The 23,676-nt window shown below is 44.3% G+C and overlaps 1 protein-coding gene across 2 annotated transcripts; it reads right to left on the bottom strand.

Moving 5' to 3' along the window:
* Nucleotides 1–3,391: 3,391 nt before the first annotated feature.
* On the bottom strand, nucleotides 3,392–20,214 carry LOC113032532 (semaphorin-4B-like). Of its 2 annotated transcripts, none has more exons than XM_026185502.1 (14): nucleotides 20,053–20,214; nucleotides 13,010–13,170; nucleotides 12,852–12,914; nucleotides 12,392–12,490; nucleotides 12,167–12,257; nucleotides 11,015–11,137; nucleotides 9,030–9,157; nucleotides 8,761–8,942; nucleotides 7,844–7,982; nucleotides 7,385–7,574; nucleotides 7,099–7,214; nucleotides 6,677–6,840; nucleotides 5,831–5,901; nucleotides 3,392–5,721 (listed from the first exon to the last, which is right to left on the bottom strand). In XM_026185502.1, the coding sequence occupies exons 1-14, from the start codon at nucleotides 20,141–20,143 to the stop codon at nucleotides 5,012–5,014; spliced, it is 2,328 nt and encodes a 775-aa protein (XP_026041287.1). In that variant the 5' UTR covers nucleotides 20,144–20,214; the 3' UTR covers nucleotides 3,392–5,011. The 2 variants fall into 2 exon arrangements, with proteins under 2 accessions (XP_026041287.1, XP_026041286.1); XM_026185501.1 differs by lacking the exon at nucleotides 20,053–20,214 and adding an exon at nucleotides 18,963–19,304.
* Between the last annotated feature and the right edge of the window lie 3,462 nt (nucleotides 20,215–23,676).

Below are 23,676 nucleotides of genomic sequence, written 5' to 3'. Positions count from 1 at the left end.
GCAAACTGTAAACTCGGAATTCTGATTTACCAAACACTTGTCGGAAAGACCATAATGTGATAAAGTTCCAGTCCAATTTAATTAAACGATGAAATATTGCTTCAAATACAATAACATAAATAAACTGAGCTGTTTCTTTGGATTTTCTTTCTGACCTTGTTGAAAAACATTAGAAGGAATGATTTCAGAAGATTCAGTCTTCAATCACTGTGTGTAACTTTTAAAAAGACACTTTCAGGTGTTGTTGTTGTTGTTGTTGTTGTTTTAAATAATTAAATTATAACTTTTAAATCACGAACATGCTTTTCCTGTGTGCGGATCTGCTGGATATGAAGGGAAATTTCGGCATAATTCCAACAACACCTGAAGGCAGCACAAGGAAACCACAACATTTCCCATAATCAACGTGAAAAAGCAGCTTTGCAACAACCTTCCCTGCCTCCTTTTAAGGGGACCTATCGTTTTTATCATACATTCACATGCCACTTCATTAGTTACACTCTTTAAACAGCCCCCACAGTTCTGCTCGGATTCAACAGGGTGCTGCAGACACTCGTGGGAGATTTTGATGTTTCACAACATCTCAACATCTGAATACACAGCCACTGCCACTGCGGCTGTGTATTCATTCCCAAAGATGTGTCTCACACTGTGAAAGTATTAACCCAAATTTCTGGTCCCAGACAATGAAAGGTTCAGGATCCCAGCGGAAAAACCTCGAAGTGAGACTCCACAGGCTGTTTCAGCGACAAACAGCTGATGACCCTTTAGTTTGGGGGCACCCTCTGTGTACAAGTAGTGCTGCTCATAACAACTGCCCCTTGGCTGGCTTCCACAAGTTGGCCAATCACAGGAACGCAGACTTTTAAAGGAGCAAATCATGAAGGTAAATATGCTGCAAAAGGCGAGAGCTTGAACTTGAGACAGAAGCTAAATACAGGGCCCAGATACGCTTTTAAATTAAATAAAAACACAGAGCAGGAACTGAGCAGAAGAGCGCCCCCTTTCACAGCCTGTTTGTCTGTGACAAACACACAAGTCAACACTCACATGCTTCTGGGGAAAAACAAGACGGCGTGTTTGCACAGGTTTAACAGACCTTTATTACTGACGAGCAGATGACAGCATCGGAGCTCTTATGTGCTTCTTCTCCTCCAGGATTCACATACGTGTCTTGGGATCAGGACGCAAAGGTTTCACACTCTACAAGAGCCAAACATTGCCTTTAGAATTTTATTCAATGAAGGTATTTACAAAAACAGAACAAAGTCCTGCTCGTGATTTATTGATGACTGTTCACATTTTGGAGATCAAATATTGATGAAGGTGATTTCAACTCATAAAGGACATTCAGCATCATTCATTCAACATCTTAACTCAGTCTCGACAAGTTCACGTGTGTAGTTCACTTACGCCACAAGGGGGCGACATTCATTCATACCTACAATCATAAAGCATGGATTTATTGACTGTTTTATTGAATCTTAGCCCGTGTTACATTCAAAGCAGGTTTCACATTGTTTAATACATTTTTTTTTGTTGTTGTTGTTGTTTTACGATTGTTTGCAATATTTTATTTTAATTTTTCAATATAGAAAACCCCATCAACAAACAAATACAGCTCAGATGCTAAGGCAAGAAGACAAGAAATATCACTGTGATGATAAGAACTACCAGTATCCAGAGTACATCAAATATCATAAATACGTAACAAACATGGTACATGTTCATACAATCGGAGCTTTCCCAAGTTAATTCAAAAATGGAGTCCAGGATTTTGAGAAAACATTTGCTGCAGAAGTTTGTAGGTATAGAATATTTTCCATTTTATGAGTGATAGCATGTCATTGAGCCAGACAGTGAAGGAGGGAGGAGCAGCAGACTTTCATTCCTTTAGGATACGTCTTTTTGCAACCATCATCATCGACTGACACCTGCATAGTTGCAGGAATAGTTCTGGAACATACGCAGCCAAAAACTGCAATTTCTGGATTGGGTGTGATGAAGATTTCATAAGCTTTAGAGTACCAATCAAATATTCTGGAATTAGTCATGAGCCAATGTGCGATCTGTCACATACGGGGGAAGTCGAAGAACAAATTTTGTGTAGTCCAACCTTGGAGTAATGGAGCCGATGGACAACTTTAAATTGTATTCATTAATGTCAGCCGTTAACAGAGCAGGAATGAATTTTTGATAAGCATTTGTCCCACATTTATTCCGGTATTTCTATACCCAGTTCCTCCCTCCGGGCGTCTCTTATCCTCGTAGTCCGCGCCTCAACACTTTCATCAAACAAATGTACAACTGCAGAGATCCGATGTTTGGAGTAAGGACGGCTCAGGAGCACATTAAAGAAGTTGTGTTCATTCGGAATATCTCGATAATTCTTGATATTGGATTGCACAAAATGCCTAATTTGTAGGTAACGGTAAAAATGTGAATGCGTTAAAATGAAATTTTGCCCAAGCTGATAAAATGATGCAAATTTTCCAAATATATAAAGATCTTTGAATTTGATTAAGCCCTTCTCCCTCCAAACGTGGTGGATTTATCACCCAGGGGAGGCAAAAGAGCATATCGGTGCCTGCACAGAGGAGTTTGACAATTCAAGGACACCTCTAATTGGTTTAAAATACGCACAGATTGTTTTGGAACAAACCCTAGTTTCTTAAAAACCTCAGCTTTCCCCACTCTGGAGAAAAGCAGGGCCTCTAAAGAGGAGTCCCTTACTACGTCAGCCTCCATTATAACCCAAAGGGGGGTGTTAGAATGACTAAGATCTGGGGATGTCTGGTGCCAGAAGGTCAACGCTCGTAGATTTGTCTATTCTAGGATTCTTGTTGTTCCATATGTAAGACGTGATAATCGAGTCCAATTCCTTAAAGAAAGAGGAAGTGAGATAAAGAGGAAGATTCTGGCAAAGATGCAAAAATCTAGGAAGAGAGACCATTTTTATGGAATTTATACGACCAATCGTGGATAAGGGAAGAATTTTCCATGACTCCATATTATGCTTTAATATGGATAAAAATAATTTGGGATCATTAGGGACAGTCAATCCAAGATATGTGAAATTGTCATTAACAGGTTTTAGATGAAGGCATATCCTGAAATTTTGCCAAATGAGGTGATCAAATTAAGATAAATCTTCTGCTCGCGATTTATCGACGACTGTTCACATTTTGGAGATCAAGTAACGATGGAGGTGATTTCAACTCATAGAGGACATTCAACATTAGGCCTGAGCAACACCAGATTATCTTACGCCAACATACCAGGAAAGAAATGACCAGTCGCCTCATTTCTTAACCTCGACAAGTTCACGTGTGTAGTTCACTTACACCACAAGGGGGCGACATTCATTCATACCTACAATCATAAAGCATGGATTTATTGACTGTTTTATTGAATCTTAGCCCGTGTTACATTCAAAGCAGGTTTCACATTTAACAGTTTACATACATTCGTTCACATACAGTGACTGACAACTGTGCACATTCATTTAACACAAATATATTCTTCTAGTAGCCTAAATCTTTGCAATGCATATAGATGATTTATCCGAGTATTCACACATAAAAACATCAGTCCTTCAACATGCATCGGATTCACTAACACTAGATTCAATTTTGCCTGAGTTACAGAGAAATTCTGTAGCGTGCAAAAAATCCACACGGAAATCACGTCACTGAGAAAAATAACCAAAAACTAAAATACAACTTAAAACAAACAATTAAAACATCGTCTCAAGAACAGGAACAGGAAATGTTAAATAGAAAAAAGTGAGCTTTTTCTTGATATGAGGCAAGATTTTATAAAAACTGAACAGTTTCACACAAAAAATAAATCCTTGTCCTGGTTAAGTCGACCTGCCTTGTAAATTCAAAAGAGATCTTATTAAATAAAAAATGTAAAAGATTAAAACGAGTGCGTGTAAGCAGGATGATTTGTTCAATCCATTCTTAAAGACATCGTTAATGTCAACTAATAAAACACACCCGCTGCCTTTATCACCGTTTTCAAAGCCCTGAGTTAAAACAGAAAAGTGGTTCCACAACCGACATTTAAAATCAAAGAATATTAACAGACACAAAACACAAAACTCCTAAAAACATCAGGAAATAAAAGGACCCTGAAACTCAAGCATCAACAGAAACAATTCAAATGTTTTCTTAAATTTCATATCAAGCAGCAGATGCATTAAAGGTTCCCGTGGACCTCAAGAGACAACCTCAGAGAACGTGTCTGTACCAAACTCTGCAGTTTCTGTGGTAGCTGCTTGCTTCTGTCGGCACAGGGGGGACGTGTTTGTATACCAGCCATTTATAAACTGCACTGAGACTCAAAGCTTTACACTTTACACCACTTTAAAGAAAAGCAGGTACCTCTTTGTCTTGTTCAGCAGGCAAACCTTTGCCAAAATGAGCGTATTTAATATTAAAGTAAATAAGAAGAGCTAGCTTCACAGCATTAGCCTAAGTCCACCGGCTCTGAGACCTCAGACTTCAGACTTATTCCATTTCCTCTATAATTATTACAGAACTGTAGCTCATGGGGCTGAAAGGTGCTTTACGCCTGCAGTCTTTCAATTCGCCAGCAGGGGGTGAAAACGAGTCCAATCATGTAGACGTCTGAATCATCTGAAAACAACGCTCTGTTCCGTTGATATGTGAGCTCTGCCAACTCTTTCCTGATGAGTTTACGGTCTTATTGGATAAAACACGATGTTCACTTTGGAAATAAAGGTCCCATCATTATGCTTTAGCTTGGAGCCAGCTTGGGTTAAGGTGCTACTGTAAGACTGTGAGGTATCCCCCTGTGTCTCAGTCACATCTGCGACACGCTCGCGACGTTTGGTTTTAGGCTGCGGTAAAAACACGACTCAAATACTGAGGTAAACATTAAAAATCTCAAACTGCTTTCCAAGGATTCTTACACTCTCCTACTTTCACGATGTCTTTGGCGATAACTGTCCGGCTAAACCAGCTGCAAGTTAAGGCGTCTTCAGTTACTCCACCACCTTCAGCTCAGGCTCGAGCTCCGCCCGGCTGCTCAGAGAGCAGATCTCCACAGGCCTGTTTATGCTGGCGCCCTCCTCCGGAGTGACCAGTGGATCCTTCCCGAGACCAACTTTCCTTTTTTGCCACATGTGGAGCGATCCGAGAATCATGATGCAGATGCACAAGGCCAGCATGAGTGAAACACCTACGAGCTCACCGTAGTAACTCTTCTCCTTCGGAGTCACGTCGTCGAGCTGCACTCCGTACTGTGTGTCAGAACTACTGCTCTGAAGGTTCCTGTTTGTTCCGCGATGTTCTTTGGAGGTCACCTTGCCCGTAGGACTGGTTGTAAATCCATTCTTTCTGTCATCGGTGGTGTATTCATTGGTGTGTATGAGCCGTGTCGGAGACATTGTTGGATCGTCGGTAACAATGCTCTCGTAGGTCTCGTCCGGCCCTGCAGTTTCATGGGTTCTTGGGGTCAAGTTAGAGCGCATCAGCTGTACGTCATAGCTTTCAACTACTTGTTTGTACCCGGCTTCCTCTGCCTCACAGCGGTAGACCCCTGAAGTGTCGTTAGTGACGACGAAGCTGAGACTGCCGTCATCTGATTGGATGAAGAGCTTCTCTGACTGAGGGAAGGCCCAGGTCAGAGTGGCCAAGTTGGAAGGTGTCAGACACGAAAGCCTCACCACTTCATTCATGTGAGCGCGGACCACTGCAGGCAGCAATGTTACAGCATCAAGGTTAAAACTCTGAGCTTGTTTCCAGAATACGTTCAACAGAATTTCTCAGTCTCCGTATCTGCCAACAGATTTGTACATCACCTGTGATCTTCTCGGCCTCGGTTTGCCCCTGACATTTGTCGTCCACATTACTGTCTTCCAGGTTCTGAACCCTGAAAAGGAAAACAACATTGTGTGTGAACCTTTAGCTTCTCACGACAACAAAAAATCCTCGAACATTTTTTACATCTTCATGTTTTGCAGATTGTCCGTTGGTTGTAGAGCTGTTGGCCCTTTGCTTCCACATTCATCCTTTCACAGGACATGCTCCACCTGCAGCTTTAAGCATGGTCGAAGCTCCAGCTCACCCATTCATCACCTAATTTAATGTCCCCACATTAAATAAAGCCCTCTTTCTCAGGTGGTTGCAGCTTTGTTAAATTAGAGAATGTATTGCTTTTGTGCAGTTTCTTTAAATGTGTACAATGACAATAAAGGGCGATTCTATTTTACTCTAGTCCTAAAATAAACACAGGTGATAGTTTTCGAGCTGCAGCTACGTGTACATTTTGATGGTCTACGTGTCAGAAACACCAGAGAGCATCTGCTATATGTGGCATCACTCTCAGCGCTGCAAAGACAACTCCGATGAATGAATAGCGACAATTACAATTATTACAACAACGGTTGCCAGAGTCCTGCGGCTGAATTGTTGCTGAAATAATTTTAACTAAAATCAGGGTTTCAGAAATGTTAGTGTTATTTATCCAGGGCTGAAAAGCCGGCGATGGTTTCATCTAAAGCATCTAATCATTTCAAGACTCATTTCTTAAAGTGTAGTAGATAAAAAGACAAATATCAATCAGGAATCTTAAAGAAAGCTGATGGTTTGTTTTGTATGTGCAGGTCACATCTGTTCTGGACTATCTCAGAGTGAGTTTTACTTACATGTCCTCATGACCACCATGCACACGGGCACAGGCCCTGCTAGCGCGGCTCCATCCACACAGAGGATCTCTGGCCAGGAGACACTGACTGCAGGTTGTGTAGGTCGAGCAGTTGGCCACGGGTACGGCAGTCACGCCTTCAGATGTCCCCACATAGAGGACTCCCTGCAGGAGCAGAGAAACAGTCAGCCGGACGAATGCGAATCTGACAGATCTCTCAGGTTTCAGAGCGCAGGTGTTCAAATCTGTGAGACGCAGTCGTCCTGTACACATCTCTACCTGCACCCGCGTGAAGGCTCGTGCTTCCCAGTAGTTCTCTAAGATTAACTTTTGATCTTTTTATTTTTTGGGTGCGAGTCAAAAACATTTGAATGTGAACAGGATGCTTTGTTTGCTGATCAGTCAATGAATTGTGCAGTTTACCTTGGAGGTGGAGAGGACCACGCTTTGGACCGTCTGAGGCTGGGCGAAGAGCTGAATCTCCTCAATGACCCAAGGACCCTGATCAAGCAAAACCACTTTGTGGAGAAATCCAGACTCTTGGACAGTAGAGAGAAGCGATAAGTCGTTTTAAGTCATGCAAGAACCACAACAACCCTTCAAAGCTCGTTACTACAAGCAGGATGTGACCGTTTACATCACTGAACTATCATTTTGATCACATGTCCATGCACTGACTGCTTGGGCTCGTCTATGTTCACAGTCTCACCTGTGATGAGGAAGAGGAGGGTATGCTGTTCATCGTTGGCTGCGCGTGCTCTCATCACAGCCACGCGACTGTACTGCTGCTCCGATGAGACGACGACCGGACCTTTGCGGACAGGCGTCACGGGGTTTGTGGTCAGGAAACTCTTCTTCACTTCCCCCAAAACAGCGTCAGTAGAATTGCCAAGTCCACACTGTCAGGAGAACATAGAGGGTCAAACAGTAAGATCTGGAAACACAGCTCGTTTTATGACAAACGGCATTAAATCATTTTTGTTTTTATGGCATTTTCTGCTGCATCTTATTCTCCTCGAGCGGGTTAATGAAGAAACGTTTTTAGTAAAGTGCAGATGGAAACTTGAAAGGTGCTTACAGTATGTCTGACATAAATTAGCAAATCTATCTTTGATTTTACGATTGCTTTGAGGATTCAGGAAGTCTAGAAAGAAATGAACCCCCCCACCGTTCCCAGGTAGCTGTGCGTTTCCTGTTGCGTACTCCACTGGTGGGTCCCCGTTACGAAGGTCCTGTAGCTCCCCTTGAACACGTCTTTGATGTCCTCAAGTCTGAAGACACAAACTGCAGACTCTGGACCTCTGGACCTGAAATAAACCAGATTGCAGCGGTTACCTCGACGTCCTTAAGACAGATTTGAGACGTCCTGACTTGAACAGGTACATTTAGAAACAGAGCTAACGTGCTAAAGTTGTGGGTTTGTTTTATTTGAGTCAACAATGATTGGCCTAAAACCAGGACATACACGAGATCCTGCTGAATTTGATGGTTCTGTTGCTTTCGCTGCCATGGTTACCAAATATCCCATACATTAAAGGAAAATGTGCCCAAAGACGCAGTTCAAGAAAGAATCTCATGTCAGCCCAGCGATGATCCAGTGAAGACTCCTCTGATCTTCCACTGTTTATTTTAACGTGACTGTCTCTTAAAAACTTGGTTTATTGAAATTGTCTCACGCATGAACATAAAGACGGCACAAATTTGCTCTTGTACAGTAAATCTCTCAGCTGTGAAGGGGGTCTCTGGGGTATCGGGCCCCCTGGGCAGGCAGGAAGGGACCATTTTTCTTTTTCTGCTACTAGTTTGTGTTTGTCGACCATGGAGCCATGCCACCCTGGCTCATGTGGTTTTCATCGCTCAGTCCCAAATAAGTAATTGGCAGAACCACAGCATGGAAAACGCTTTGTAAGAGCAGCCACCAATCACTCATCTGAACATCCAAGCTGGGAAATTCGGAGGTTGACCCTCAGCTGTTTATTTGGCAGTAACTAGATGTAAACATGGCTTTAATAAAAAATGTGACAGTTAAAACATTTAAGACCAGAACAATCCAAACATCATCCCTCTTATTTCCTGTTTACCTACCACTGAGTCGTGAAGACACCGTAGAACAGAGTGTCAGCAATGTCGCCGCCCTCTGGTGGCGGGAGGGTGAACACATCCTGGAGAATATTGAAGGGAAGCTGTTTCTCAAACTGACAGAGCAGAGTGGCTTTGGTAAAGGACGTCCATTTCTTCTGCAGAGTCCTCACTCCACCAACATCATCCTGTAAAACCAGCACAGAACAATCCTTCATGTAATATTAATGGTAATACGCACATTCACATTATGCGCTCTCGCTGTTTGCTGTCACCTTGCAGACTTGAGCCACCCGAGCGGTTTTCAGATCCTCTACGTAACTGAACTCTTTTCCAACTTCGCTAAAGAAGAAGTAGAGTTTCCCCTCTGCTGGGTCCAGTGATGAGCTGACAAATGTAGGCTCTGAAATACAGAAGTGCAGGAAGTGAGTACAGAACAGAGTCTGTGCCATGTGGTCTGAATACATCTGGAGCGTACAAAGTACTCAGCTGACAGACCGATGGGTGGAGAAAGAGTCAACACATAATATGATGTGTTTATGTGCAGCAGACATAACTTTTTAAAACGACAAAGACACTGCGACGTCTAAGACAAAGAGGAAATGAGCAGCTGGAGACAGAACGCAGGGAATTCTGCAGACCTCACAGCTGTGGTTTGGTTGAAAGTATTTGAGCTGACACAAACATGTCTGATCCATGTTTACGAGGTTTTTGTGGTTTTTCCATGTCAGTGTTTTAAAGAACAGTAGTTATGACCAACATCTAAGTGTTGGCAGAGTCACTGCCTCGATGTGTAAGACGCTGATTCACATCGAGGCTACTGCAGCAGGTTATGGGAAGCTTTTTCTGCTTCTTCATTAATAAAAATGTAGTTTAAATGTCAGGAACACGTCTCTTGAGTTACTTCACAACAACCTCATCACAGGAATATCCGAGCTTTAGTAGGCGGACCTAATAATTGAGGATTTTGCTTGTGGATGCTCAGGAGGAGCAGCAGCTCCAACAAAGACGCAGAGTAGCTTTGAACCGGACAGAACCTTTGCTGTTTCGGACCCCATAGACCCAACCTCCAAGGGCCAAGAAGAGTTTGTCCATTTGTACAAAACCTGGCACTGAATGTGCAACGATTTATATTTGCCACTAAGGCTTTGGCCTCCCTGCCCTACCATGCCCATGCAGGATGCTGCAGCATAAACACTGTGCCCTGGCTGACATTGGTCAGCTGGATGTGTAGAAGAGTGACGTCCTTCATCCTGGTCTTTAGTGGCACCAAATGTTATATGTGGAACCTGTTTAAACAGGAACAATGAAGAGACACCTAGGCTCCGGTAACTGGACAGGTGCTTTGGTTTGTGCGTCGAGTGGACAGTTTTACTGAGATGCTGACGAAGACTCAGATATGAGAAGATGAGACCTGAACACCAGTGTGGATGACTCCAGTCCCATCTTTGCACAGTTCTGAGTCCAGGATAGATTATAAAGCTACTTTTTTTAACATATTAAAGATCGGACACCCCAATCATTACACTGCATATGTCAACTGCACTCCAACTTGAGGCTGGAAACCAAGGCCTGAGTTTCACCTGCTCAAAAACTAAAGTAATCCCACACACGTGGCTTTTTTAAATAATTCTCTTTCACCACCTTGAGTTTGGGGGTGTGACAGGACTCCTACGCGTGCTCCTGTATTAGTGGTGGTTTCAGCGGTGAGACGTATCACATTATCACAGATATGCATTTAGGTGTGTGAGACAGATGTCAGTAATTATTTTTACCATTTGTGGCCAACAGCCCACATTCGATGACACTGATGCAGATCCATGAGTGTGATATGGACTAAAGCGTGATGCAGTTACAGCCACACGTGGGGACATCTACCAAACATCAGGGTAACAGCAGAAGCTTACACATAACACTACACTTAGATTAGTCCTTCTTTAAATATATGAGTTTTCTGCTTTCCTTGCTTGATGAGCTAAGAGGTGAAAAAGGGGCGGAGCAAGCCTATATGTAGACCTGCAAAGTGGGTCATACCACAACTCTGGGTCATCGGGGGGAAATGGAATTTGTTACGCTAGTTTCAGTCCGGTTCTTGTGTGTTTGTGATGCCATATTTTAGGGTTTTTCATTTGCCTGAAATTGCAGTGAAATTCAGGTGTAAAGCAGAAAAGTCCAGTTTGTTCTTTTAGTTTCTGCACCCATTAGTTTCTTTGTGACAAAGCTTTTTACAGCTTGATTCATCCTGATCATGTTCGCTCACCTTCCAGTAGGCGGATCGACGTCTCCAGGCTGACGTCTGGACGGCCGTCTTTGCTGAAGTATCGCAAAATCTGTGGTTTGCTTCCTCTGAAGTCGGTTTTTGTGGCTGTGAACAGCTCGCCGTCTGCACATAAATAAACAGGAGAGCTCCGGGTGTTTGTTTTAAAGCACATATTAACGTGAGAACATACAACAAATGCTGCTCTGCTTTGGTCAAATAACAACACAGTACACATTATGTACTGTGTATTATTCATGTGTGCCAACTCGCACATCAGTGTTAATATTCCTCGCATTAGCGATCGTAGTAACCAGTGTGTCGTGAAAACAGCCGTACATCTGATACATTTTTAAATATATTTTTGGCTCTTTTATTAGATTGATGCAGTGCATGCAGGACATAACACAGTACGCGCTGCTGTGCACAGGGAAGGAAATGACAGGCACGCTCCGTGTCAGAGAGTAAACCCTGCTGCTGTTTGGTTTGTGGGTCACAGCCAGTGACACCATGCCACCCACAGATGCTGTGCTTCATATGAAATTCTCTCATGCAACTGTGGTTTGTGCAAAAGGTGAAACAAAACTTTTTTTATTGCAACTGACATCCAACGTGAATCAGATAGTTTTCCACTTGTTTTTGAAAGCATTGCATCCTACACATTAAAGGTCACAAAGTTAAGGCTACAGATTTCTCCACTGAAACTTATATTGCAACAAAAACACAAGAAAATATGGAAATGAAGTGAGAAATAACGTTTCATTTATAATGTAATTAAAGCTAAACTTTTGGCTCATACTGAATACTCCATTACTGCATTTTTATTAAAAAAAAAAGAACCGAAGTAAAACTGTGACTGAAACTTAATAAAAGCTAAACATTCACTCTCAGTTACTCTGAAACTAAACTGAAATGTGTAAAAAAAAAAAAAAACTCTGGAAAGAACTGAAACTAAACTTCTGCAAAACAAAAGGAAGATAAAAAACAAAATAATGAAAAGTAGTTTAAATTCAGATTCAAATTTTGCAGCACTCCTCATCCCCAAAATATCAACTCTGCAAAGATTCTTGCTGAGTTACGTGCAAACAGCTTGAGGTTTGACCACTTTATTGCTGAATGCGAGCCCAGCGGAAAGTTGCAACTCAGCACACTGACCTGCGATGACGACGGCGCTCCTCTCGAAGGGGCTGAACGGACAGCGACCTTTAGCGCTGACTTTTTTGACAATGGAGAAGCTTTGGGTGTCCTGATGAAGACAAACAAAAGCTCAGCTGAACATCCAACTGTGTCTGAGCTGTTAGGAAGCATTTATATAGGACATAAGATTTTTCTCATCTGGTTAATAGACTTGGTTGAAGCTGACAGCATGTATGAACTTACGATGTACGCTTCTTGGGGGCTGTAAGCGTAGCTGCCACAGGTGTAGAGATGGGTGGAGTTTAGAGGTTGCAACACGTGGATAAAGTTTGGACATTCATTCTGCAAAACAACAGAAACTGAATAAAATCTCTACATTTTTCCTTTACGTCCTCTCCCATACGTACTCCTGTTGACTCCTCCGCAGCTTTAAACAGTACGAAGCTCTTCTGGTTAAAATATCTCAAAGTTTTATCTTTGGTGGGTGTTCTTGCTTTTTTATATCCAGCTACATTAGGGCCAGGTAGAAAAGGGAGGGACCAACGTGGAGTGAAGCGATGTGGTCCAGGAATCGGGGTTTCAATTCTCTGCAGCATTAAATACATTTGGATTGTTCCTTACTGGTGAAAATTCACCATACAGTGAAAAGAAAAAGTATTCATATTCATACACAATTGCTCCTGTGTGTGGATTTTATATTTACCATTAAATCCTTTCCTTTCCCCGTGCAATCCGATGTCTCTTTATCAGACGGACTCCACTGCACCTGAACAAAACACAGACGAACTGTTGGGCATCACGGGACCTCAGCAGTAAAAGTAATAATATTTCAGTAAAATTCAAACAGTTTCTTCTGAGCACCTTCTTGTTCAGTCTGATGACATCACTCTGGTTAACGTCCAGTGACAGGATGGCGTTTTGTGCACCAACGTAAAGAGTGGAGCTGTCGCTGCTCAGCAGCAGAGCGGTGGTGTTGTGGAGGTCACCGTGGCCAAAGTGGAGCAGAGGTCTCTCCGTGGAGTCTGGACACAAACACACAGAAACCACAGCAGCTGTTACCGTCTGAGGAAACTCCAGGTTGCACAGGAGCTGGACTCAAGACGACACTCGGGGCTGGATGCACAGCAGATTCAAAGAGAAATCTAACCTGAGGATCTCAGCAAACACTTGGAGGAAGCTAATATTAAGCAAACATAAGGGCCTTGCTCTACAAGCTCACACGCAGGGTGATTCAGGCGCAGCGTGTCTGAGCCGTGTGTGGAAAAACGCTCTGTAACCTTTAAGGACGCCGCAGAAGGGTCATTACACGGGGCGGGTCAATTTAAAGAGATACGTTTAGATAAGTGTTAGTCAGAAGTGCAAACAGAGCAAAGAAAGCAAGTTTATCAAACATGAAAACATCGAAACAAAGTTCCTGCGATTTCTTTTGAAGTTTTACAGCTTCGCTCTGCGCTGTGGTTTCTGCTGAGCTTATCTTCAGACAGGGATAAATAAAGACGGAGACTACAACAGGAGGTGAGAGGACGCAGCTCAGCGAGCACCCGCAACATGTCCTGCACTTCACTCACCAGCTGACCGGCACAGAGACAGCAGCACTGCCTGTTTGTGAGGCTGCAGGTTTGGAGAGGATGTGGTTCAGAGCTGCAGAGAAACTCTCCACATATGAACGATAAGATTTAAAAATAAGAAACATCTCAGCAGCAGATTTCTCAGTAGACTTGTTTACAGTGTCTCAGTCGCACTGCTGCCATCTCTGCAATATTTCTGATCACGTGACATTTTATTGATTTACTCCTTTAAGCTTGAGTAAAGATGGCCCCTTCTTACTGACGCGACTCACTTGTACTGCTTTCTGCTCGTTAGAGTTTTGAATGTTACATCTGAACGCTTTTAAGAACTTAACAGGAAGCTGGCTCAGTACTTCCTGCGCTTCCTGGCTATTATTTATGAATGCAGATATATTTGTGCAAAGGCTACGTCCACACATAAATGCCAAAAACGAAGGAAAACGCTGCCAGAAACATACCAAGCAACAGGTGGCGATATATTCCTAACCTGTAGAAATGTTGGCCAATCAGAAACAGTAAAACAAGTAAACAAAGATGGCGCATAGAAGCAGCACTGAGTCGTTTAAACGCTGCAGAGAGTAAAATTAACAGTATTGTAGAAATTCATTTCACCGAAACAATAACGTGGCGCACACCTTTGACGCTGCGTTTTCTGCGTTTTCCTCGTCCACACGTAAACGTGAAAACAGTTTTTTTAAATCTCCATCCTGGCAGGAGTTTTTAAAAATCTGTTTTCAGTGACCGAAAACGCCGTTTACGTGTGGAAGAAAGCTGCGAACGCATCAGAAAAATCGGCTTTTTCAAAAATACGCGTGTAGGCGTGGACGTAGCCGAAGACAATAAAACGTAAAGTCGCCATCAGCTAACGGGACCCTCGTTTGCGTCGCAGACTTTTAGCCTAACAGGGTGACCATATTTGGATTTCCAAAGGCACGAAGAGCTTTAATACTATTGTTTGCTTAAAGAAAACGTTAACACACCTAAACAATGCTTTCTCTGTGCGGTTAATGAATAAAAACTGTCATGTAGGCTTTTTGCTCAACAATTGCAAAAAAAGAGGCCGGTTGGGGACGTACTTTTAGCTTGCATGCAACCAAAGCATGACTCACACTCGCAATGTAACGAGCAACCAGAAATCTTACCAGATATTTCAATCTTTTCACAGAGATTAGTTTGATACCAACAACTCAAATAAAATAACTGAACAGCAAACTGCCAGGAGCCACTGAAGGTCATAAAACCTGAAAATTATCTGAAAGCTGGAGGATTTGAGAATCTGTGACATACAAAATAAGGAAATGTTTCTGTCAGCAGAGAACCTGAAGCAGTGACCACGTTAACTTTGTACTGAAACAGCCGTCCGACGATCGACCCACCGGAGGCTTGTTCACCTCAAACGTGCCTGATCGATGACGTCACCTTCACAGGATATTCACTAAAACATCAACGCAAAACCACAGATGTGTGTCCATTCTGTGTTTCAAGAGAAATATAAAGAAATGAGGGGCAGCTCAAAGACTTTTGCACAGTACTGGGGTGAAAATGTGAGCGCTGATGAATTCCTGCAACCTTTCACAGGTTTTTAAGGACTCTGCACCCACTGAACTTGTTTTTAATAGTTCAGCACGTGTGCTTTTTTTAATTGTTTTTGTTTGTTTGTTTGTTTTTTGTTGTTAAAATCTGAATGCTTGAAAGTAATAAGAAGCATCAGAAAAAAGAAAAAGTGTCCGATTTTATTCTGACCGAAGAGGGACGGTCTGAAACTGCTCAGTGGAGCCACTTCAGGACCAAAAGAATGCTCATCATCTGAACACCAACAGATCAAACTGACAGAAAAGCGTCTCCTAATCACAAACACCAGACTCCGATCAGCAGAAGTCCTGTCAGAGGAAGTTTGTCTGGTCTCAGAGGACGAGGAGCGCCGGTGAACAGCTTTCCAAGAAGCGCCGCTCAGGGCAGCTCAGACATGTCGCAATTCACAGCGAAGGACAGAAAAGTGAAGCGAATCCTTGCTGAGGATCAGTGACGGCAACAAAACGCCTCTCACTGTTTTCTGCTTTTGTTCGCTGTTCCCTTCACAGCTTCTTCCTTTGTGTTTTCCCTCGACTTCTCTCTTCTTTAACTAAATCTGCTTTTTGTTTGAAGCCTCACTCTAGCTCATAACCTGGTGAAAATATAAACCCTCTCATTATCACACATGCCACAGAGTGGTTGATTATGGTTTTTAATATATATATACGTTTCCCCATGACAGCGACCGCGAGAACATGCAGTCATCTCAGCCTCAGCTGACCTCATTTTGTTGTGATAGAAGAACTAAATAAACCAGATCCGAGTTCTGAGTTGATCCGATTGTTGGAGCAGTCGCAGAGAGGCCTGGCAGGATCAGTTCAAACAACTTGATCACCTGGAGGAGGGGTGGGCAACTCCAGGCGTCAGGTTTTAGGTGTTTCAGCTGATTTAAACGGCTGAATGAGCTCCTCAACATGTCCTGAAGTTCTCCAGAGGCCTGGTAATGAACTAATCATGAGATTCAGGTGTGCTGACCCAGGGTGATCTCAAACCTGCAGCATGTTGTAACTTGGAGACTGTTGACAGGTGACTTCATTAAATTTAGTAAAGTGGCTTATCGAGTTTCACAGTTTGAAACATTAATGCTTGGCAGTGAAATCTTCCTTAAATCTTGCTAAACTGTGTCTTATACGCAGTTCTGGTTTCATCACAACTTACTTCTGCTTTCCAATCTCACCGCAGGCATGAATGAACGTCTGTTACCATAGTTACGCTGACTCAGACTGGTTTTTATGGGTTTTTATGTGTCACTAAATGCCCGCATGAATAACGATCTGATGGCCACAAAAGTCCCGAAAACACTAAGACGAACGGCTTGATGTGAGGTGTGCTGCAGTTTTAGGAGCCAGCGTGCGCTGACAGATTTATGATGTCATAGTGTCCCCCGCCGTCCTCTCCAGCATTCACAGCAGAGCGTTTAAACACACCTCATCTAATCAAAGACATTAAAGAGCCGCTGAAGGAGTCCTGAGTGGAAAACTAGAGAATTCTGCAGCAGTTCTGCAAAGAGCCAATCAGCAGCCTGACCGGGAAACTCATGAGCCAATGGCGTGGCTGCAGCGATGCACCCCACACGGTCACAGGTGTGTGTTGGCAGAGAGAGGAAAGATGTTTAATGTGCTCATCCACTGATTGCTGTGCCGTCGTCCTCGTTGATCTGCTCTCCTCTGATTCGGTGTTGGTGCTGAGTCCAGCGCTTGGTTTCTGCTCTTCGTTTTTCTCGGGCTCCCTTGTTTGTGTTTGACCTTTATAACTAATTTGTTGCACATTCAAAAGTTTCTTAAAGTGCAGCATTGCTCCAAGGTTTTGAATATGGATTCAGGAGCTTAACAGATGTACAAAAGTTTTCTCACCAACCTTTTCTCAGCGTGCTTTAATTAGCTGTTTGTTGTTGTTGTTTCAAGCTCTGGGGGGAGATGTGAGAGACTTTCATCACGTCGTCACTGTGGCTGCGTGAGGCTGTGTGAAACACGGCGCTAGCCACCATAACCAGAACCATAACCATGTGAAAAGGCTGTCAAAGTCGCAGGCTTTTGAAACTGGCCGAGCGTGAGACAGAAGAGACTGATACAGGCTGGACGAGCCAGCCATCGGTGAACTGCAGCCAGTCTGGAGAGGCTGGAAGATGATCTAGCAAATGAGAAAGTCACCATACCTTGCTGCTGCGCACCAAGCAACACTGTAAAGGAAGAACTTCTGGACAGACTCCAGGGTTGTACTTGGGTACATCAACAACGAGGCCCGTGCTTTGCACACATTTGTATCAAATACGATTTGCAAAATAAATCTCAGTACATCAGCAGTGGTGTTTGCACTGCAGCAGGCTTCTCCAGCTGTAGAGGTAACCCCCGAAGAAGTTAAAAGTTAAAAGGGTTCAAGCACTAAGAAGACTGAAAATGCATCTCTCCTTTCATTCCAAAGGACCACCACATAACAAGGATGATGACAGCTCACTATCATGAGCAGGTTAAACACCAAGGAAAGGGTCTAACCATCAACGAGATCAAATGGATGTTGGATCCCAGGAATAAACAGAACTGTTGCATCAGTGTGTTAAATGCAGGAAACACAGAAGGTCAGGAGGAGCAGCCAGAGGCAGACCTGCCATCTGAGCAGGTGGATCAAGCTCCACCTTTTACTTCTTGTGCTTTGGAGTCTTTTGGACCATTTTGCAGAAAGCGAGGGTGTAATGAGAGATGAGGACGTTCGTTTACGAGGCAATGTCTGCTGTGAACAGTTGCCAACTCACTGTGGGATGTTTCTAGAAGGGATCTGAATGTTTGGTGACAGTCATCGAACAGGCAGGAACAAGTGGAGATCAACGATTTGACTCGTGGACCAGAAAATGAGAAAGGAGGGAGGACGATGTGACAGGAAGTGTATTGTTGCTCTCAGGGGCTGTTTAAGACAACGACTACATCCTTTACTGAATAAAGGCTTCATGCACAGATTATTCTGTTTCCATTTTGTAAAAAGCCTCAGGCTTTAAGGTCATTCTGAGTTTAGAAATCATCAGTGTTACATTTCTCTTTTTTGTGTAAATGGCCTTTAAATGGTCAGACATATTTGAGATATATTTTCACATATATTTGTTTTAAAAAGTTTCTGCTTCAGTTTAAAGTAGGAAAAAGGAGAAGCAGAAAGAAACGCATGTTACCTGTTAACAAGAAGCTGGCTGGCAGTGGCACGAGCTTCATCCATCCTTTAATAAGTGATAGCAAACTGTTGTTTAACAGAGTTTATGTGGAGCTGTAAACTAGTGAGATGATATAGTGACGCTTTCACCTGCTTGTGACTGTTTAAGCTAATGTTGGAGCTCTTTGTTCTCTTACACACAGGTGTTAATTGGCCGCTCTGGGATATAATAAATTTACCAATAAATCGATTAACCAAAGCTAGTGGTTTACTTGATGCCATTGCTCAACCCGATAAAGGCCCAACTTCTTTTCTGAAATGGAGAAGTGACTGTTGCACCAAGCTCTGAGTGCAGGCCTCCTGCTGAAGGTGCCGGGGGTCGTTTTGCACCCACACTGCTGTTACTGAGACTCGGAAGCTGTCGTGTGCCGTTCAGCCCGACGCTTCTCTCCGCAAACTTAGCCTGTCTCCAACTTCTGGAGCCTGACAGGATGCTGTCACGTCTGTCATCCTGCCTGTCAGCAGCAGTGTTAACTTACGTGACTGGTTCCAGTGAGCTGGAGCTGGCGGAGGTGCGAGTCTGTCCTCCAGCAGCTGTGTTTTTACACTGAAGGTGACAGAGGCTGCTCCCGATGGGGTTTGCATCATTTACATATGAATCAGAAGCAAAGAATGGAGAATGATGAAGTTCGCTCGGATTACGGGTTTGGGTGGGAGAATCTGGAAGTGCGGAGGTTCCCGCGAGAGTTGATGATGAATCCCAGCTGCTTCGATCCCACTGCTGTAAACACGTATACACGTTTCCAGCGTGCGAAGCCAAACGATTGCACAAACTCTCCTGGAAAACTCGCGGCCACAGCTGCAGCCTACAGAAAGCGATAGCTCTGAAAGTCCGTCCAGCTGACACAACATCTGGCACGACTCCTCTGTGCGTCCACGCCCCGCACAGCACAGCTTTGACCCGGCTGCATGTGACTGCACAACAGAAAAACACTGTGTGGACCGAGTTGGTGTCAGAAACGTGAAATACATCAGTTTGCACGCAGCGTGGGTGAAGTGCGGCGCCGGTGTAAGACAACGAAGGATTATTCCGCAGTGCGCGCTGGTGCGTTAATGTTTGCAACATGCAGCTATGTGTGAAATCTTTCCTGTTAGATCATTTTCCTGTTTTCAGACAAACTCGTCATATTCACGAGTCTCAGCTGAACATGTGACCGAACTCTGTTTCACAAGCTCGGAATGAGGACAGATCCCCGGGGAAGTGAACGCATCACAGCAGATATTACAAAGATAAGACCTTAGATGGTTCGTGCAAAGCGCCATCAGGCCGAACAGACGCATCTCTGCCGTGCAGGCGGACAGAAAATCAGCTGACTTTGAAGCAACAAAAAAAGCTTTTACATTGTTTTTCCAAGACAAACAGATGTGAAAACATCACCTCTCACATCACAGTAATCATTATTAAGCCCGCACTGAGAAAATCTGCTTTTGGGAGCAAAACTAAAAAACATCCAAAGATTTCATAAACTTTTTTCCCTTTAAAGAAAAAACAGAACCGTCCAATAAAAAAGGAGGGACGGAGACTCTGCGAGACTCAAGCACAAAATTAAAACAAAGCGTTGGACTTACTGAGAGCGAAGGAGATCCGCGGAGGAGAGAGGGAACCCTCGGAGCTCAACAGGAGGTGGAGGAGGAGGAGGAGGACGGCTGGGAGAGCCATGATGGATGAGCTGGTGAAGGTGATGGAGCAGAGCTTTGTTAAACGTGCAGCTCGTCTGTCGCCTCTGCCGAGCTCTGAGTCAATGCGGCTCTGATCACTGAGCAACACGACCACAGCTTCCTCCTCGCAGCGGTCGGAGGTCAGAGGGAGGAGGGTGGAAGCTTCTCTGCACAGCCTCAGTGCTGGGCTGAGCTGGCTCGTGTCACGCTGTGCAGATAACACTTATTTTCACCAAAGACGCCAAAATGAGAGTCTCGTTTGTTCCTCTGAAAGCTGATCAGGGGACTTTGGTTTTCTCTTTGCTTCTCGTGTTCCTCTGCGGTGCTTCACCTTATTTCACATCCGCCCTCATCAACTCACTGATTTTCCGTTTCACCCCATGGGGCACGCATGTACAGGAAGAAAAAGCATTGACCTACAAACCAGCGCGGTGGAGACGAGCGCTGAAGACCACTTCAACTAGTTTCTGCTCCAACGCGAAGAAGCCACCGAGCACGAGTGATGACCTTTAAAATGCAACTTACAACACTCACACGCCAATTTGTTAGTTACACCTGGTTTGAGTCCTTCCACCTTCAGACCTGCATTAATTCTTCATGGCAGAGATTCATCTAAACGCTGGAAACATCAGCAGAGCACCGCGCAGCTGCTGCAGTGCTCTGCTGGGCAGGCGTCTGTTTGAGGTGCTGTGTGCTGGAAGCGCTCATCAGAAGATGTGCACACTGTGTGGTCTTCTGCTGCTATGGCCCATCATGCTGTGCATTCAGACATGCTCTTCTGCAGACCCGAGCTGTAACTTTGTTCCCATCAGCTCATTTTCTCCCAGAGAACCTCTGCTCACTGGATCTTTTTGACTTTTGTGGACCTTTCTGTGGAAACTCTACAAATGTTTACGAGGGCAAATCCCTCGTAAACAGATCAGCAGTGTCTGACTCCAGCTAACACGCCACACTCACCTGCTGCTCAGTTTGAACTTTATCATTTCCACATGGATGGAGTGGCTTCCATTAGATGTTTTCTTTCACGAGCAGTGGAACAGGTGTACCTAACAAAGTGGCGGGTGACTGTGAAGTCATGCGTGAAGCTTTGCGTTCACCATCTGATGTTGAAAACAGAGCCCTTCACGAGCTGAATCTGAGACTCGAGCGTGTGCTGGGAGGTAACACAGGAAGGAAATTCCTGCTTCCGAGCTCGTTTGTGTTGGAGGGCAGTGATGCGGCTCGGGGAGGGAAGTCTCCGGTGGGACCTGAGCCCGCTGTAAGTGCTCTTTGCTTGGTTTTCCTGCGGCAGAGGCGAGAGAGAGACTTTCACAGTCTGCTGGACTCTTTAATGGACGTGAAGATCGATGTGAGGATGCTTTCAGTCAGACCGGGAGATGTTGTCTTGCTCCGAGGAACCGAGGAGTTCTATTAGAGTGGATGTGGTAGGAGAGGAGGCGGTGATGGACGGAGGTGGATGTGGGGGTTTACAAAGTTACAGGTCGCCGTGGAGACAAACATGGTAAATGGCCTATATTTGTACAGCGCTTTACTAGTCCCTAAGGACCCCAAAGCACTTTACATATCCAGTCATCCACCCATTCACACACTGGTGATGGCAGCTACATTGTAGCCACAGCCAGCAGAGGCGAGGCTGCCGGACACTGGCGCCACCGGGCCCTCTGACCACCACCAGTAGGCAACGGCTGAAGCGTCTTGCCCAAGGACACAACGACCGAGACTGTCCAAGCCGGGGCTCGAACCGGCAACCTTCCGATTACAAGACAAACTCCCAACTCTTGAGCCACGATCGCCCCAACATGTGCAATACAAACAAATCTTAGGCTGTTTCCCCCATAATCTCTTTAACCCCTCATAATTACAGCAGCTCACGGCATCTGCAACATGATCAGTGTCATGGAGTGATTCCACACTCTGTAAATACTCTTAATATCAGCCAGTTTTCAGTCTGCAGCCAACATCTAATCTAACATCTGCAGGAAGTCTTCTGATGTCCGAGCATTACAGCTGTTTTTATTTATTTATTTGAGAGAGATTGAATCTGACTTTTTCGTCTTGTTTTCACATCCTCCATGAGACAGTTTATTTACAGTGGAGTTCATAATTCTGCAGAAAGTCTCCCGCGTCAGGAAAAGCGAGAGATTTTGTTCCCCACGTTATTCAGATTCACTTCTACAAAGAAGCCAGACAAACAGACGCTGCTGTGAAATTCAGGGGAGACAGAAAAATCCCTCTGGAAACAAGAAAAAGTTCAGACGACGAAGAAACAAACGAGCCAGAAACTGAGAAAGGAGAAGCTCGTCAGTGCCTGGACTTCACCTTCCTGCCTTTGAATGTGAGCTTGTTCTTTTTCTTGTTTTTATTCCCACACTTTTAAAGAAAGTGATCTGGATCAGCAGACCTCAGAGGTTTCATGACGTTTGGCTTCATAAACATTAACGAGGCTTCAGCGACCTGCAGGGCTGAGATTTATTTAAGGCTTAAAGTTTGCATTGCAAAGGGCGTGGCCTCTCTGAGTGACTCTGTTTGTGCTGTCCAAGCATTTTAATGTAATTATTATTGTAATGTACTAACAAGCAGTGACATTCAGGGTTCTCTGCACTGATCAGCAGGAGTCAGTGTCTGCACCCTTTGTCCAGATGTGGTCACTCAAGTCCAAAACACTCGCAGTAAAGCTTCAAAGTGCAAAAACCAGTGGGTGACGTCACATGAGCGCCACCCACCCGTCGCCTACTGGTGGTGGTCAGAGGGCCCAGTGTCCTCTTTCATATACAGTCTATGTATATTGGGGGGCGACAGTGGCTCAGGGGGTTGGGAAGCACATCTGTAACCAGAAAGTTGCCGGTTCGATCCCCGGGCTCTCTGTCCTGGTCGTTGTGTCCTTGGGCAAGACACTTTACCTTTCTGCCTACTGGTGTTGGCCAGAGGGGCCGATGGCGCGATATGGCAGCCTGGCTTCTGTCAGTCTGCCCCAGAGCAGCTGTGGCTACACCTGTAGCTGCCTCCACCAGTGTGTGAATGTGAGAGTGAATGAATAGTGGCATTGTAAAGCGCTCTATAAATGCAATCCATTATTATTATTCTGTGTCGACAGTCCGTGGTTCCTGCGGTCGCGCAGGAGGCTTAGAGATGATCTGACCTCAGCGACACTTCCTGAGTTCAGGGTCTCAGGTCAAACTGAGAAAAGCAAAGTGCATTTTGTAGCTTCTGCTCGTTCTAGTGAAGCAGGAGGAATAACCAGGTTTTTCAGTCACTTGGTGCAGACCGAGTCACTCAAACCCGACGACAGCCCGAGGCTTCAGACTCGGGGTTTTACCCTCCATGCTTCTTGCGTTGGTTTTTCATAATAAATGAAAAAAAAAGTGCACATCCGCTCTTACTCTAGAAGAAAGGCCAGGTTGTTTCAAATATATATATCTTTTATTGATATGTTTATTTTACTGTAGGTTTATGTGAATCTGCTCTGAATACAGCAGCTGTCTGTTCTATTGAACACCACCTAGAAACATTTATTCACTGTGGGGACAAAATAAC

Source organism: Astatotilapia calliptera, chromosome 11, assembly GCF_900246225.1.
Source record: "Astatotilapia calliptera chromosome 11, fAstCal1.2, whole genome shotgun sequence".
Classification (NCBI taxonomy): domain Eukaryota; kingdom Metazoa; phylum Chordata; class Actinopteri; order Cichliformes; family Cichlidae; genus Astatotilapia; species Astatotilapia calliptera.
The sequence above is the reverse complement of the archived record's forward strand: the minus strand, read 5'-3'. Positions and strand labels throughout refer to the sequence as shown.

Excerpts from the sequence above, each read along its gene's own strand:
- LOC113032532 (XM_026185501.1), bottom strand. The coding sequence starts at position 19,071 with ATGATGCAAACCCCATCGGGAGCAGCCTCTGTCACCTTCAGTGTAAAA. Across the intron at positions 7,983-8,760 it reads GGTGTCTTCACGACTCAGTG|GTCCAGAGGTCCAGAGTCTG; the intron begins GTAGGTAAACAG and ends GGTTTATTTCAG. Across the intron at positions 7,575-7,843 it reads CGCACAGCTACCTGGGAACG|TGTGGACTTGGCAATTCTAC; the intron begins GTGGGGGGGTTC and ends TTCTCCTGACAG.